The sequence below is a fragment of the Hyaena hyaena genome, unplaced genomic scaffold (assembly GCF_003009895.1).
Source record: "Hyaena hyaena isolate Hyena2069 unplaced genomic scaffold, ASM300989v1 scaffold_462, whole genome shotgun sequence".
Lineage (NCBI taxonomy): Eukaryota > Metazoa > Chordata > Mammalia > Carnivora > Hyaenidae > Hyaena > Hyaena hyaena.
In genome coordinates, this window is record NW_024081092.1 from 741605 (window position 1) to 759675 (window position 18071).

The following is an 18071-nucleotide window of genomic DNA, read 5'->3' on the forward strand; positions in this document are numbered from 1 at the left end:
GTAGCTAATATTGATGAAATACAGCCATTGTGTACATCTGGGGCAGATTACAAAGTCATTGCTTTATAATCTAGCAGGCCATAATCTAGAGGGGAGTGACAGGGCAATATAAATACATTTGTACTAGACAATCATACACACTTCTACATTCTTAGTGCTGAATCATCTCTTCTCCTGAAATGTTCTTCACTCTCTAGTTTAAAGTAAACTCCTGTAAGATTCTATATCCCTGGGATGTTCAAACTGTTTGGGTAACCCTTCTCGTTTTTTATGGACTTTTGAAATACCTTTCTCGAAAGAAGGGACAGTAAGGCACCAAGGAATAATGAAAAGAGTGTATGATGGAGTCACTAGGCATAGACATAAAGTCTAGCTCCATCACTTTCTAAGTGATTGGCTAGTTGTATGTATGTATGTATGTAACAATGTTACATTAATTTCAGGTGTACAATACAGGGATTCAACAACTTTATATGTTATGCTATGAGGGACCAGCAAGTTTTTAACTTATCAAAACCCATGACATCATTTGTAAAGTAGAGATAATAAAATAATACTTAAATCTCAGGGTTGATCTAAGTATTCCTGCCACACACATGCCACACACAGGTACTTCATGCACTCTGAACATAATATCTTAGGGGGAGCAGGATGTATTTTATTGTTTGCAGCCCTCAAGCCTTGTGTAATGTCTGTAAATATAAAGTGCCAAAGACATTCTCTTCTGACTTTTCTTACATCATATGTTCTTACTTTTTCTCCTTACTTTCTGTCTTGCCTTTGTTTCGTTAGCTGCCCTTTCCACCGTCTGACCTCTCTGTGGGGTTTACTTCTTAGCTCCACCTTTTGTTTACTTATACTTACTCTCCAGTTGATTATATTCATTGTAAAGATTTTATATATTGGTGACCCTCAGTTTGTATCTCTAACCCAGAACACTCCTTTTGGTCCAGTCTTACATACCCACCTTCCTGTTTGGTACCTGTACCTAGGTGCTTTAAAAGTATCTCAAATTTCACATGTTCAAAGAAAAATTACTATGTTTTTCTCTGCCTCCACCTGTTTCTGTACCAATATATCCCATATCTTTTAATGGTACCAAAGTACACTAATTTTTAGACTCCAAACCTGGGAGTAGACCCTGATTTCTCGTTACCTTATTATGCACATCCAGGCCATCAGTGATCCAATTGTTTCTGCTTGTAAAATATATCTGATTGTGTCTACTCCTTTCTGAATCTACTGTCCCCAGTAATAGCCAAGGCACTATAATTCCTTAGATTATTTATGTCTCCTAATCAGATTTCTTCTGTCCATTATCCAGAACAGTGAGTAGCTAGAACAGTCTTCTCTAAGATTGAATTGTGTCAGTCATTTGTTTACATCTCCTCAATGGCATTCTGTTGCACTTAACATCCAAATTCCATGTAAGAGCCTTCATGATCCTTCATGGTCTGGCCCTTTCTTATTTTTGCAGCCTCATCTTGTACCACTGTTGTTCCCATTCTTTATGCTCCAGTCACACTTTTCACATGAACAGCTTCTTTTCATTCTTTATTTTTTGTTCTTTACATTTACCAGGCTCCAGCTAAAGTCACCTTTTAGAGTACTGATCTGCAAGCCCCAAGAGTGTAGGAAGCATGTACAGCCTGTTCTCTCTTGCATGTTCAATTTCCAGAATAGAATCATAGCATAGGCAAGCCATAAATATTTGTTAAATGAGTTAATGAACAAGTGTCTGGTGTATAATGGTTGTTCAATGAAAGATAATGATGGCAATTATCAATGTACATCCTTGTACTTCTTTGTTACATTAGTATTTCCCACTCAGTAGTTAGTGGATATATCTTGAATGAGTTAAATCATGAATTTAGCTTATAGGGAGCTAAATAGTAGGAAGGAATATCTCAGTGTTATATATATATGTATGTGTATGTGTGTATATATATGTATATATATTTACTATGTCTCAATATATAGGGCTTGTCTAAAAGAATTTTAACAAATAAAATTCACGGGACTATTTTAGTTTCATCATTTTGATAGACAACCTCTAGTCTCGCATATCACTTTGATGCTCTTATGTAATAAAAATGAGTCCTCTTTTGTTATTGTGTTTGTTCATTAACATTCTGGATTTAATAAGACATTGTGATTCCTTTTACCTAAGATTTTTTTTGTCTGCCATAGAATTCATATGTTTATGAGAGTAAGCATCGATCTCTAGGTCTTTGATCTAAACAAATGAAGAGAATGCTTGAGAATATTCAGATAATTTCTCCAAAGGGAAAATTATATCAGTCTTTATTCCATGTTCCTTGTCTACAGTGCCAACCAAACCTTGTTTTTTTCCATACCAAAACTTGTTTTTTGCCCTAAGTATTGGTAAGCACCTAGTAATTCTGGAACATCTAGTAACTTGATTTTTTTTTTTTTTTGTACTCTTAATGTTTAGCACTATGCAAGGGAGCCTTTCTCTTTTGCCACAAGAAACAGTAGAAGGCAGTGGTGGAAATGGTGGAGGGGGGAAGTGATTTGAACTGTGATTCAAGTTATCTTCATTTGGTGTCTGGACTAGAATTTTTGCAAGTCTTGTTAGTGTTGAAAACCATTAGGATTCCTGAAGAAGCCTTGTAATCGTATAAATTCCTGAAGAAGCATCACTTGTCTTTGAAAGGTGTTGCTTAGGGAGTTACTTTTTTTAATTAAAATTTTTTTTAATGTTTATTTTTTGAGAGAGAGAGAGGGAGAGAGAGAGAGTGAGAGTGAGTGAGCACTGGGGAGGGGCAGAGAGAGAGAGAGAGGGAGAGAGAGAGAAATCCCAGACAGGCTCCATACTGTGTCAGTGCAGAGCCCAATGCAAGGCTGAAATCTGTGAACTGCAAAATCACAATTTGAGCCAAAACTAAGAGTCAGAGACTTGTCTGACTAAGCCACCCAGGTGCCCCTAGGGAGTTAGTCACTTTAAAGCAAGTTGAGATTCTTGGCTGGCAGAGAGGACAACATACTAAATAAGTCTGTTAATCTTTAAATAATCCAAATCGCTAATTTGTCAGTTCCCTTTTACAAACTATCCTAGAATTTGTGGTAGGCAACTTGGGACAAATTCTCTTCTTCGGAGTTTAAACTGAAATAGATGACTACTTTCAAAGCTGTACCAAGTTTCTACTTGGAAGGATAATTCTAAACACGCATCCCTCCTGCCCTTTGGGTCTTCATGATATGGATTTTTTTTTCCTGGATCATAGATAGAGGACTGAACTGTGAATTTTATTACAGGACTCTGTAATTACTTTGAAGACTCTGGAGGACTGAGGGGGTTGCCAGAGAATTTTCTGTCCTCAACCCCTAGCTACAGAATGTCCTTGGAAATTTAATAACAGAAAAGGTCATGTCCTGAATATATACAATCTTATTCAATATACAGACATTTGCATAGTTGATATCTTATGTTGATTCCTGTAAGGTAGCCTGGTACATAATATGGCACTTTTCAGATGAGGAAACTCTGGTACTGAGAGGTTAAACATTTTATTAATGATTCTTAATAGCAGAACTGGAATTTGAACTGAATATTATTTTCTCCAAAAACAGGTGTTCATTTCTCATTGTCTTTCTACCTATTTAGGGAACATCTTACTCTGTAATACCCCAATTCTCTCCCTCCTTTCCTGTAGTTCATTTAGCATGGAAATACCTACCTGGCCTCCTAATGTTTTGTGCTATATTATATGGAAATGAGATGCAATACTTACTTATTGGGGAGATTGTTTAACTTGCCTTACACTGCATTTGAAGAGGAACTATGTAGCTTTTTTAAAAAGTAACTTTATTTTTGCAGTTTCGTAGTTAATACATGCTTAATGCTTAAAATTTGTTTTTCTAAAACAAAAATCATCACCCATGGTAACTAATGTTTATAATTTTGGAGTACATACACCCTAACGTTTTCTGTTCATGGGATAATGCTTTCAGGATGCTTTCTCTCATCTCCGCATAAGAATATAGTTTGGCCCGCCACACATAAGATTTGGTTTTGTGTACTCCAGAAGAACAAATACAAAAAATATTACTATAAGTGAAGTAGGATCAAGAAGCTCTTAACAGATTGCTTGCTTCATTAAACTACAAAATTACAAAAAGATACAGACAGAGGAAAGTCTTAAAAATTTTTAGATTCTTTTTTCAAAAAGATTATAATCTTAATCTATATCATCAAAGTCTATTAGTATAGACCATTAGAGCTTCCCAAAGTAATTGCACTTACATTGTTAAATGCCCATGCTATTTTTTTCCAGGTTTTGAAGATCATGATCACATGGATGCATCTAACTAAATGGTACGTGGGAACATGGTAGAGCACATCTAAATTACTGGATAATTCCTTGGTTTGCCACCCAACGTCCCAAATAGGACATTGTTTGATTCTGTCTATCAGAACTTTCCTAAATTTTCCCCACCATGCTATCTTTATTAGCTTGAACTCTTTTCCTAAAATGGTCCTTCTGTTGATCCTGTCAGTTCTGCTTTTGAAAGAAGATGTCCGTGGGAGTGCACAGTCCAGTGAGAGGAGGGTGGTGGCTCACATGCCGGGTGACATCATTATCGGAGCTCTCTTTTCTGTCCACCATCAGCCCACGGTGGACAAAGTTCATGAGAGGAAGTGTGGGGCAGTTCGTGAACAGTATGGCATTCAGAGAGTGGAGGCCATGCTGCATACTCTGGAAAGGATCAACTCAGACCCCACACTCTTGCCCAACATCACACTGGGCTGTGAGATAAGGGATTCCTGCTGGCATTCAGCTGTGGCCCTAGAGCAGAGCATTGAGTTCATCAGGGACTCCCTCATTTCTTCAGAAGAAGAAGAAGGTTTGGTGCGCTGCGTGGATGGGTCTTCCTCTTCCTTCCGCTCCAAGAAGCCCATTGTAGGGGTCATTGGGCCTGGCTCCAGTTCTGTGGCCATTCAGGTCCAGAACTTGCTCCAGCTTTTCAACATACCTCAGATTGCTTACTCGGCAACAAGCATGGATCTGAGTGACAAGACTCTGTTCAAGTACTTCATGAGGGTTGTTCCTTCAGATGCCCAACAGGCACGGGCCATGGTGGACATAGTGAAGAGGTACAATTGGACCTATGTGTCAGCTGTGCACACAGAAGGTAAGCATTTTTTACATTCATTGATGTATGTTTTATTATAGATATCAGTTAAAAATTCATGTTTTAGAAGATTAAATATTTCCCATTATTTGGGATCTTTTGAGTTGCCCAGGTAGAGCAGTAATATAAGAAGGGGCTGAGTGGCAGATGCCTAGAGAGGCATTGAGTTAAGCTAATATGTGTTTATGTGGCCATCACTTGGTGAAATGAAAAACCTTTTATCTGTACTTCTGCTATAATGATGCTAGAGATTTTTAAGTTTTCTAGATCTTCCTTGAACATCTCATAATTTTCACAGTGCTCCAACTGCTCCAACTTATTATTCTTTTTAATAAGGAGAGGTACACACAAATTCAGGTAGGGACTCAAATAGCCAGTTTCAGGCTGCTTTGAAATATAGTATTTCATATTCCAGGTGTACTGTGACAGAAAATTACCAAACAATTTAGTCTTACCACTATTTTTTCAGTAGAGTATAGTTAAATCTGGAATGGGGATATGTATGAATTAATTTTATCCCTGTATAGAATATACTGTGAAAGTATAAATTTTAACAATTTGAAATCAGTTTTGCTTTGAAATTTATTGCTTCTTATGCTCAAAGCAAAATGAGGAAGCAAAATATGACTGAGGTTCTGTAATAATTAATAATAATAATATTAACCCTTTTTATTGGTTATGGTGCTTTGAAAATGTTTTCACATACATTACTTACTTATTAGTTCATGACCAAGGCTGTTTGGGATAGGTTTGGTTTGACTGCAGAAGTTAAGTGACCCAAATGCGAAACTCACTAGTTACACAACACTCTTTCTAGCACAACTTACTACATATACTAAAGCAAGAAGGTACAGAATACTTTTTATAGTTCATTGAATCATCTTGAGGATTAGTTAAGACTGAAGAATCTTGCAACAACATTATCAATGTGGTCCGGACAACCCAATCCTGTAAAATGTTAGTTGAGTTATTGAGCACGTTATGAATGACCAGAGTGAGCCTGCTTCAGAGGTTGGCAACTGATCACCAGTCAGGTGTAGCAAACTATTCATTATGAAATAGCATAATATAGATTTCACTGTGTGCCTACTCAGTAATAGTAGTCAGAGCTGCACAAACATAAAATGGGCTTCTATATTGGATTGAGGTATTTTTGTGCCTCTGGAAATTTTACATGTAAATTTATAGTTTACTTATCAAAATATTGATATATGGAGATTTTGAGCAGTGGGTAGGTGATTGGATGAGGAAACTTCGAATTTTTTTCCTGATGCTGAGATTTTCAGTATAAAACTACGATTTCATTTTGTTCTTACAAGAAGCCAGTGATACAGATGATCCAGGTACTTTATTCCCATTTTAAAATATAAATGCTTTAAGAGTTTAAATGATCCATCCAACATATGTCTAATAAATAATTTTAAGAGTAGGACTCATAGTTACTTCTAGGTTAGGGTCCTATAAATGAACAGAATCCAATGGAATAACACCTGAGGATATATTTATACAACACATATTTATTAAGTACAAATGCATGTAAGGACTTCTGATTGTCCTCTAAAAGACAGCCCTATGTTTTATATATCACTACCCTCAATGGGTATGCAATCTGGCAAAGGACATGAGGCATGCATTAATACTTATAGAACCATAATTCAGGTAAGAAGTTACTAATATGTCTCTAAAGTAACTAACAGAAAAAATAATCAAGTTCTGCTCTGTGGTGATTAGGGCCATGGTGGAAATCTTTGAGAAGAATTTGACAGTTGAGTTTTAACAGAAAAAGTACTGATAATTGGTGAAAATTAAGAAGGGATGGATTTCTGGAAAAGGGCATGAGGAAATATGAGAAGGTGAGAAAGTATAAGAATGCTTACAAAATGCCAAGGATAAAGTTATGTTTTGGTTTGCCTCAAATCATAAATTTCATTATGGACGTCCCTCTGGCTTTAGAAGAGTAAGTCTTGGTCACTATGTAGGACATGCAAGATTGTGTTCTAAGAGAAATTAATCATCATGACCATTGGCTGTTACTAATGAAAACTTTTAACTTTTTTTAACCTAAATGTACACTGATAGTGATCTAATAAAATAAATTATGATTTGTCCATCTAAGTATTATTACATAGCTATTAAATTGGATGAGGCAGTCTGTAGGTAATGAAATAATAATAATGAACTCCAGAATCATTGTAAGTGAAAAAGGCAAGGTACAGTTTAGTGTAATGGCATGTTATTTTTGTAAAATGGCGTTTGTATACACCATTTGAGTGATTTTCAAAGAACTTGTCTCAGAGAAGAACAAAACTGGTAATAGTTGCTCCTTTTGAGGAGGAAATTGAAGAATTAAGGGATCACGTAGAATGTATGACTTCTATGTGCAAACATTTGAAGTTGTGTATTATAAGCATAAGCCTCCTATTGCAACATGAAAATTAAAAGAAAACATTCTATTTGTGGGCAAAAAGTAAGCCAATAAAAATTCCATTGCCAAATTCAGGCAAATTATTTTGCCAAAATAGGTCAGTAGAAATGTTATTGCAAAACACTGGCAAAGTATTTGGGTATGACCAGAATTCAGGAGAGAACAAACTTTGAGTATGAACGAAGACTGAAAGAAATACTTTGGCTTATTTATTTATGTGGTTAATCAGAAAGTATTTATATTGTTTTGATCCCAAGCAATATTGTGTATAATGAGGTTATGTGGTATTATCTCTTAAAATTTATGAGTATAGGAGTGGTGTGGTAGGAAATTTCATGAAGTAAAAATCACATCCAGGATCAGAAAAATGCTGTGTAGTGAGATACACTCTGCTGGGTACTGTGGAAACTCCCTCAAGATGATTCCTGGTTCTCTGACTGGCCTTTCAGAAAGCCTTTCAGAAAATGTGGGATTTTCCATGAAATGGTAATACTAGTTCTTCCTTTCACATATATATTTTTTTTTTGGTGGCTGGATTGGTGTAACCCTCTAGACCAGATCTCTCAGCCCCCGTATCTCAAACTATTCCTCTCCTCCTTTGACCAGTTCATATTCCTCTTTCTTAAAGAGAATTGAACTTTCTTTTTAAAAGTGTATTTTCAAGATAGAGAGAAAGAGAGATAATGCAAGCTGCATAGGGGCAGAGAGAGAAGGAGACACAGAATCCAAAGCAGGCTCCAGGCTATGAACTGTCAGCACAGTACCCAACATGGGGCTCAAACTTGTGAACTGTGAGATCATGACCTGAGTCAAAGTTGGCCACTTAACTGACTAAGTCATCCAGGTGCCCCAGAGTATTGAAAATTCCAAATGCTTTCATATGAGGCATTGAGGTCTATGAAAAGATGTTGTCCCATTTAAATCCTTTATCTCCCCTTTTCCCAAATCACTCACTCATTTTATACTTAAATATGGTAGTACTGTGTCACTCAGTCACTCTTGGAAGTGATCACAAGAAGTTCCTTCAAGGAAGTGTTGCCATCACAGAATTCCAGAAGACAGCACAAGGAGACTTGAGTTTTAGCTTCAATGTTAATCTCTTACACTTGCCATTTTCTTGATTTATGGTTTTTCTCTGGCTACAGGACTGAGTATTTACTGTGGCTTGTTGTACCATGCAGAATTTGTGCCTAGGCCATCTAGGTCAACAGATCAATAGTATGAAAGCAAAAAAAGAAAAAAAAAAAGAAAAAAAATTAAGACAGATCACACTACCTCTTCAACTGTGTGTAGGAAAGGAACATGCAATGACTGAAGAAAAAACGTTACTCCTTTTAAAGGCATCAGTCCAGTCAGCACACTCTCTGCTCTGAGAAGATCTAAGGGGTCCTTTGCCTCAGCACTCTGGCAAACCTTGGTATATGTGCCCATTATGGCACAGGATCAATGGTGCTTGCCTATTTCGAGGTGTGGCAGACTGGCTGCTTTGATGACTTCCTTTGCTTTGTAACTTGATAGTTCCCTTCTACTCATGTGTAGCACCAGCCTTGTGACTCCTTTGCTTAATAAGATGTGGTAGAAGTGAAGACTTCCTTTCTAGTCTGTCTGTCTTAGAACACTGTCATCACCATGGGAAAGATGAGAGCACCCAGGTTTTCCAGATAAGGCCATCTTAGACCACTTGACCTCAACTGTGTGAGAGCACACAATGAAGATCACAGTTGGTTGCCTTTCTGACCCACAGTTAACTGCAGTCACACATACAGCCCAGCTGAGGCAATAAGCATTACTCAGCTAACCATAAGTTTATGAGCAATAATGAATACCTTCAAGTCAGTTTAAGCAAACTCATCACCATGACTTTAACTGCCCCACTTCCCAACTGGTTACTACTACAATGTTTATACTTCAAAACTGAAACAAACTAAATGCATTAATATGAATTAATATCCTTTATATTTAAATGTATTACTTTACAAATGTGAAATAAGTGCTGTGTGCAAGAAGGAAAATTTAGTCTTTCATCCATATTCCTATAGCTAAAGATTTGATAATTCCCTTAAAGTCTTGATGTTTTAAGTAATCAGACATTTGCATACATTCCATTATTACATGCCTACCCTTGATCTAGCTCAATTTCATTGAAAAAGCAATTACAGATTGGATTTTGTGTACAAAGTCATGTATATTATACTTTATGGATGCCTCATAGGATTTTTATACTTCACAATTTTTGCCAATTTTGAAACTCCACTATACATCCAAAGTGCCTATCAGAGTGTCTAGCACATAATAGGTATTCAAAGGCTATTTGCTGAATAGATGAATTTGTTTTAGAATAGTACCTAACTCACTATTTATGAATAGATAGCATGTAGATAAATAGCAGGCACTTGTAATTTTTCACAGTTTTGCTTCTTTTTAAAAATGAGGTGCCCAGATGCCTTCCTTGATTAATTGTAAAATGCTATTCACACCTTCCTCCTTTTTTGTTTGCACTGGTTCTTGAATTTATTATTTCCATCTAATGATATAGGAATGCTAATTTGTTATAGCCAAAAAACATGTCAATGATGCTCTTAGGGGAAAGTGTACCAATAGGTTGTACTGGTAAAATGCTATCATTAAGAACATTGTCTTCAGGCTAACCTACATATTGCAGTGTTGTACCACCTTTAAGTTGTGATATGGTTTTCCGTCGATTATTTTAACATGTGATAACACCCAAGCCTCAGTTGAAAGATTTTCAAAGTGATTCATAGTGTATATGCTTAGTTTAACTTTTAAAAAATGGAACTACATTTTCCTGTCACATTATTTCTACTAATTGGGATTGTATCAAGACAACAATTTAGTATGGAAAGATGAGAAATGTCATTATGGGCCTTACTAGTATTTTTTAAAGGGCTTCCATTTTGGTTCTCCAGGGGTTGAATAATGTTGAGAGCTGGGATGGATTTTGAGATCATCATGGTGATAATTCAGACACAAACTATTATGTTTGTAGAATGTTAACACTGGAGGTGTCTTAGGTGAGCACGCAATTTAACACCTCTGTTACTGTTGGGGAAACAGACAATAAGGGCAGGTAATTTGGCCTTACTTGTACATAATTAGTTACAGAGTTGGGTTTTGGAACTCAATACTCCTGTCCAGATTTCTGCTTCCATATCATTGTTAGGAATACAATGTTACTAAAGTTACTAAAGTTCTTTCTTTTTAAATTTCCATTGTATTACAGCTCCATTTCATTGCTGTATTCTTTTCCTTTTATCTCAATGATGCCAACCTGCTATGTTTAAAAATTTTTTTTAACATTTATTTTTAAGGGAGACAGAGAGAAAGAGCATGAGCAGGGGAGAGAGAGGGAGACACAGAATCTGAAGCAGGCTCCAGGCTCTGAGCTGTCAGTACAGAGCCCAATGTGGAGCTCAGACTCACAGTCTGTGAGATCATGACCTGAGCTGAAGTGGACGCTTAACTGACTGAGCCACTTAGGCACCCCTCAATCTGCTATAAGTTTTAATGCTTATCTGAAGTCATAGTAGGGACTACAAATGAGTTCATTAATGTAGAAGTTAGCTTTGAGGAATGGCATAATCCCTTTGCTCTTGAACAGTGATTAGAGGAAGTGCTTCTTTGCCTGAGTCACTTTGAAAGCTTTTCCTTTGCTTCACAAAAAATTTTGAAAACATTAGACCCCCAGAAATCTTTGTGATTATGAAATGTTTGGGTAATTATATTGGTGACCCTGATATGATAATACATAAAAAAATAGAAGATGCAGAGACTCTTAGGTAGATTCTTCATTAAATTGGATCAAAGAACCCTAATCTGGGAAATACAGTGGCAACTTTAAATAAGTAATTTTTCATATTCATACATCACTGTCAGAAACTTCATTGTTAGTAATAAAAAGAATACAGGTGGCCCTCAGAAATGACTCTCCCTTTCCCTTCCAAATAGAATAGCATATGGACTATTAGTGGCTAGCCTCTGAGGGAGTTGTTATTGCCTTGCTCAGGGGAAAAATAGGATCCATTGACATATCTAGCTGCAGCTTAGACAGGATCTTCCCTATTTATATATTAGATCTGAAAAATAGAGGTTTGACTCTGACTCACCTATAAAAGACCCATGACAGAGATAGTATCCCTGTTTCCACTTTTGCAGGCACTATTACTGTCCATTCACTGATGAAAATACCAGAATTTCCCCTCCCAAATACTCCATGCCCAAGATGATTAAGTTAGAAGTAACTTTGTTTTCAGAGGTTATCACTGCACTGATCCCCCAACACACACATAAATACCTGGGGGGAATGCAGTTCCAACTAATCAGATGTTTCCTTTAAGGAAGATCATCTCTCTCTCTCTCTCTCCCTCTATCTCTCTTGTCTGTCTCTCTCTCTGTGTCTCTTAGAGAGAAAGAAAGAGTGTGCACCTGATGGGAGAAGGGCAGAGGGAGAGAGAGAAGGAATCTCAAGCAGACTCCATGCTCAGTGCAGAGCCTGATGCAGGACTTAATCCTATGACCCTGGGATCATGACATGAACTAAAATAATGAGTCAGATGCTCAACCAACTGATCTACCCAGGCATCCCAAGGAAGATCATCTCTTAGTGTGTATGCTTGTTAGATATATTTAGCACATTTTATGGATGTGAGCTGCACATATTGTGTTTTTCCTTTATTTTCCTTATTCCAGATCCCAAAGAGATGACATTATTTACTGAGCTTTAGAGTTTGATTTATCAGAATGTTCATTCATTCTATTTATTAAAGAGATAGTCTCATGACACCATTTCTTAATCATTAGAACCTTATTAGCTTCTGGGTTTATAAAGTTTAGTCTGAGTAGCAAAGGTTGCCATTGAGCGAAGAAAACTGTGGAATGGGGAGGGCATGGTATTAGGTGATTATGTTCCGGTTAACACAATTTCTGCACAGCAAACTCTATTCAGTACACATGAAGTAAGTACACATGTAAGTAAGTACACATGTAAGAAAAAAACAAGGATAGGAATCCACAGAAGTCTACACAGAGGATCTCTTCCCTTTCTTCCTTCTGTCTTTTTTCTTCTGCCTCATAGAAAGAAGAACAACTGTTAAACTTTGGAGGTGGTTCAGTAAATCCGGTCAAGGGTAATAACTTCATTATTCCATTTGTTTGAAAATGAATACATGAAAAGTAAAGATTATATTCATGCTATTTTGGAGGTGGGAAGAAATAAAATTAAAAAGGTACGTTTTCCTAAAAGAAATGTTATTGACATCAGAGCTGAGAGTTTTTACTATGTGACTCTGAGAAAGTCACTTCAGCTCCTTCCTTCATTTGTCATATGAAGAGGGGCTAGAAAGTATGTTCTTGTAGGTACCTTCCAAGACTGACTTTCTGCGACTCGCTTTTATGCTTCCACAGATCACACCTGGGATGGGTTAAATGTTGGGCATTGCATTTAAGCTAACCGCAGCTAAGCATGATCTGTTTAGAAGAGAGTAGTCAAGGGGTGCCTGGGTGGCTTAGTCGGTTAAGCATCCGACTTTCGCTTAGGTCATGATCTCGCAGTTCGTGGGTTCGAGCCCCGTGTTGGGCTCTGTGCTGACTGCCAGCTCAGAGCCTGGAGCCTGTTTCAGTCTGTGACTCTCTCTCTCTCTCTCTGACCCTCCCCTGCTCATGCTGTCTCTCTCTCTCTGCTAGAAATAAATAAAAATATTAAAAAAATGTTAAAAAAAAAAGAAGAGAGTAGTCAAAATGGTTATGAGACTTGAAAACATGTCTTCAGAGAATGAATTTAGCACACACAAGATAAGATATGGCAGGGACATGACTGCTACCTTTAGATATTTGGAGAATTCAGGTGGAAAGGAGCTGTACTCACTCTATATGGCCAGGAGCATTACAAGGAAGCTAATTACTGAAATACCAGGGTTACAAATTACAGTTCAGTTTTAAAAAAGGTTATGTTTATTCATTGACACAACTGTTCACTGAAGGAATTGTCTCTCTTAAGAGATGGTGGGTCAGTTTTCTGTAAGTTCTATACAGAGCCTGGGATGGATAATCACTTGGAGGGGCCATGGGAAAATGAACTTAAACCTTACTTCAAGGAAGGAAGGAACTGGACTATGTGTTCTTTTTGATAACTCCCCATATTGACAATCAAATGCCATTTAATTGAGATTCAATTCTGTAAGTTAAAACATGATTACATATACTGTGATATTTCATTAATTTGTTCATTTATTCAGTAACACAGTCTGAAAAGTCATCATTTCATAGATTAGAGGATAGGTATGGAAAGAAGTTATTTCTCTCCAACACTGCAACTAGTTAGTGCCAGAGCAAGGATTTGGACCCAAGGGCAATTCTTCTTAAATAAATCCATACTTCCTCCTTTTATATTGGGGTAGTTGTGGCTTAAAGGAACAGTGCAATGCACATTTATGGACTCTTTTTTTTCCCTCCCTAGGAAGCAAGACAACTATTTGTTTTCCCACTGAGAAAATCTTTGAGCATGTTTCTTGTGTCTTTTTATTTGGCTTTGAAAGTAACACCTTTCTTTGTTCCCATGGAAGGAATTAATTATAGTAAAAAGAAAATAAATTAAGGATGATGCTTGTGGCAACAAGTTGACCTCACAGAGGAACTTTTTGTGAGTCTGATGATAAGTACAGACTGTATCTGGTTGTTTTTATTCACATTTTCATTGCAGACGCCACACTCCGTCCTTCAGATGCCAATTATAGGAGGAAGCAGGATGGTACACATTTTTTAAGAACAAGAGAACATATTGTTAAATGATGTAGCCTTATGTATGAGAGACCTCTTTGGAATTCATCAGAACTAGGAGTTATGAAATCTCATTTTGGCACATTTGCATATATTCCAGGAAGACTCCTCAACTTAACCAAATGTTGAGCTGAGGAGATTTTTTGGCAAGAGGTGTGATCATCAGCTTTGTTCATTTTAGGGGACTTTGAAATGAGTGATTATGCCCCAATGGTGGATTCTTTTGTATCTGTTTTTACACACACATGGAAATTTTCAAAAGAAAGAGATTGCCTAGTCAGTGTTTAGTTTTATTTTTTCAAAAAGTACATCATACCCCGTAAGTCACTTGTAAAACCTATTTAGTGGGTTGAGACAAGCAGTTAATATAAAAGTGAATAAAATAGGTTAGAATAGAATATAAACATCAGAGTATTACATGAGAGTAAGAGTAGGTATTGTTTTGTACATTTTTATTTTAGTTGCATGTAACTGTATGTGTCCTGTGGGTTACCATTTAAAATGTATTTCATACTATGTCTTACAGCTAAAAAAAAAACCCTTGAAGGAAATTTACTCTACTTTTTTTTTTAACATGGTTAGTACATTTTTTTGCTAGATAAATGTGATAGATACTCAGGTTTATTCTTCTGTGACAGTATCATTTGGTTTGTCTCTCCTGGTGGGTGGGTTTTAAGCCTTATTATTAAAAAATAAGCAATATTCTAAGGCATGCATAGTGGGAAACGGTGAAAACTTTGAGGAAACATAAATAATTAATATGCTGTTGATACACGGCATAACCATCAACATAGGACAATGGTGAGGACAACTGCCCAGGAAATCTTAATTTCTTAGTTAAGAGTTTTTATCAGAGATCAAGACAAGCCTGGGAACATTTTATTGTTTTAATATTCCAATATAGCACATTAAAAATAAATACAAATGACGTTCATTATAATTTTGGCACTAAAAGTGTATATGTAACAAATTCATACATCTACCCTCAACACACATGCGCGCGCGCGCACACACACACACACACACACACACACACAGAATACAATGCGGTAATGTTCCTAAGATGGTTCTTTGTTACGTAAAACAAATCATGGTCCACCATATGATGTGTAATAAGGTGTAAGTTTAAACATGCAAAGTGACAGTCTTCCTTCAGTTTTTTTTCCTGAGTCTTCTAACAATTACATGTACAATCTCATTTGATAGTAAGTTCAGTCTAAATTTGAAGTCTTTTGAGAATATGAAGATGAAGCCAAATACTATTAGTAAGATAAAGTGAGGTAAGATAGGACAGAGTACTTTTAGGAGTAAAAGTAGTTCCACAAAATGGGTAAACTGCATTGGAGTCATGACCTTAAATTCACAAAGTTTGTTACAAAGACTTCTCAGGAATCAGTTTCCTGATACTTTGCAACTATTTTACTTTAGTCGTAGTGTAAACACAGTCAGGTTTGAGTGTAAATCCTGATTAATTAGTGTTCTTGCATGTGGAGGCACTTTGTATTAAGTCACTTAATTTTCTCATTATCAAATTGAGAAAATAACTCCTTTTCCATAAGACTTGTAAAAAAATAAATATAAAGCATTTAGCGTCAACTTTGGCACACAACAAGTGCTCAATAAGTGTCTTCTACGTTAGTTTGCCAGGAACTTGCCTTGCCTTATTTGGATATGAAGAGAAAACCCGTAAGTAAATGTTTCACTTTGGCTTTGATTACTTAAAATCATTAGTGAATGAGGTGGAGAATTAGTCAGGAAAGTGACCAGTAAATACAGTGTGAGTTTTAGATTTTTACCAACTTCATTTTGAAAGTTGGGTTTGAAATCATATAATACAAGATAGATTGCTTACTGCTTTGGCACAATTAGTACTATATCGCACAAACTTGCCTCTAATTACTGAGAGATGTTATGGTGTAATAAAATGAGCAGTCTGGAAATTCCAGAGCTAGACTATTAATATGCTTATCTTCACTCTGTGTGTGTGTGTGTGTGTGTGTGTGTGTATGTGTATAGGTGTTAAAGGTATGGGAACAGAGGAGGTTGAAGATGGAAAGTCATTGAAAGTACTTGAAATACTTCTGAATTATGCTTACTTTTATAACAAGCATGAACATCTTTTATAGTTTAAAAAAGCACAGTGGATACATGATTTCTTTGTAAATTTCAAGTCAGACAGGCTCTTGCTCCTTAACTAGTCAGTAATTGCAACTTTGCTAATGAAAGCTAAGTTGTTGCATTTTGAGGCTCATCATAAGCTTGAGTATAAAACCAAGAGGAAGTAATATGGACTTTAGGAAATAAAACAGGTTAATAGTTTGAAAACTAAACCAATTCTCCTTTGTAGATCATTGTGGCACAAATAATAATAATAGCAATAACAGTAACTGTTATTTATCCAGTATGTACTGTTACTGTTATCAGAAATGATTAGTTTTTCATAATTAATGAATTGATACCAGATATAAATTTTGGTGCTTTTATTAGAATATTATTAGTAATGTTATCTGAATGTCAGTCCTACCCATAGCTACAATGAAAATAGAACAGAGAGTAAAAAGGATATGTCTTTCTTCCTTTTTCCTAAGGATTCTAAAAACAGAAATACTGTATCTTTGCCAGTTTCTTCACAAACCTCCTTGATATTTCTTTGGTTATGTAACCTTTTTTAAAAAAGCCATATATGTAGTTTTCTTAGGGTTAGGATTTCAAGCCTTGAATCTCCCTTATAAGATTAGAGAGTCATTATTCTTTCAGAAATAGGTATTATTGCATTGCCATATGATGAATTTTTATCCTTTAGAGAAGCTGGAGAAATAAAGAGTTAAGTAAGACATATTGAAGTGTCATGTTAGTTTACTTTCAATTTCATGGAATTTGAAAAAATAAAATTACAAATGAAACTGGTAATTAATATTTTTATTGAAGTAAGTTGAGAAAAGAAAAAATATATATCAAGGTGCAGAAAAAATAGCTATCTGGCTGTATTATTCACTATCAAACTTAATTTGGTTGTTTTCAATTCATAAATTAATCCACTCATCCCTTATCACATTGGTATAATTAGTTCTTATTTTTTCTTCCAAGGAAATAAAATTCATAAACAACTATTAATTTCCATTACATTTAATGTGAAAACTCTAGGCTTTATTAAAAAATGTATGTACTGAATAATCAAGCTGGCAATATTAATTATATGGATTTGTATGTATTTTTATTGATTTAATAAATCCTCACATAACTAATAAAATGCAAAAAATACAAACTATTTGGGAGTTTAGAGGTACTTTAATTTGCCAAGTTGTTTAAAATTATAAAAATAATTAAAAATTGGCAGCAACATTTTTGAATATTTGAGAAAAAAATTTACACAAAATATATCATACGTTCTTGGCAAAGCACAATATATTTCAAATCAAGTATATACTGCATAAAGGCACACCTAATGGAGATCAAGATCTGTGGGATGCCACAATAAATGAACTAATTTATTCATTAATAAATTAGTATGTTGGGAATATATTATGTGTTAGACTCTGTAGTGCACAGTATAAAAAATACAAGATGAAGTGCTTGCCAGCACATAACTTTTCTTAGATGTATACTGTCATGACCTCATATTAATATAAAATTTACTCTCAGAGAAAGAATATGGTTATGTGTATGCAGAAATGTATAAGATGATACTTATGTGGCA

General features: G+C 35.7%; 1 protein-coding gene across 3 annotated transcripts in view; it reads left to right on the forward strand.

The window, feature by feature from the left end:
• The first annotated feature begins 4496 nt into the window (after positions 1-4496).
• The window catches only part of GRM5 (glutamate metabotropic receptor 5), a 513285-nt gene continuing 499710 nt past the window's right edge, over positions 4497-18071 (forward strand). For all 3 annotated transcript variants that reach the window (XM_039253697.1, XM_039253698.1, XM_039253700.1), the window contains exon 1: positions 4497-5157. In XM_039253697.1, coding sequence (XP_039109628.1) covers positions 4497-5157 — 661 coding nt within the window. The remainder of the gene's footprint in view (positions 5158-18071) is intronic.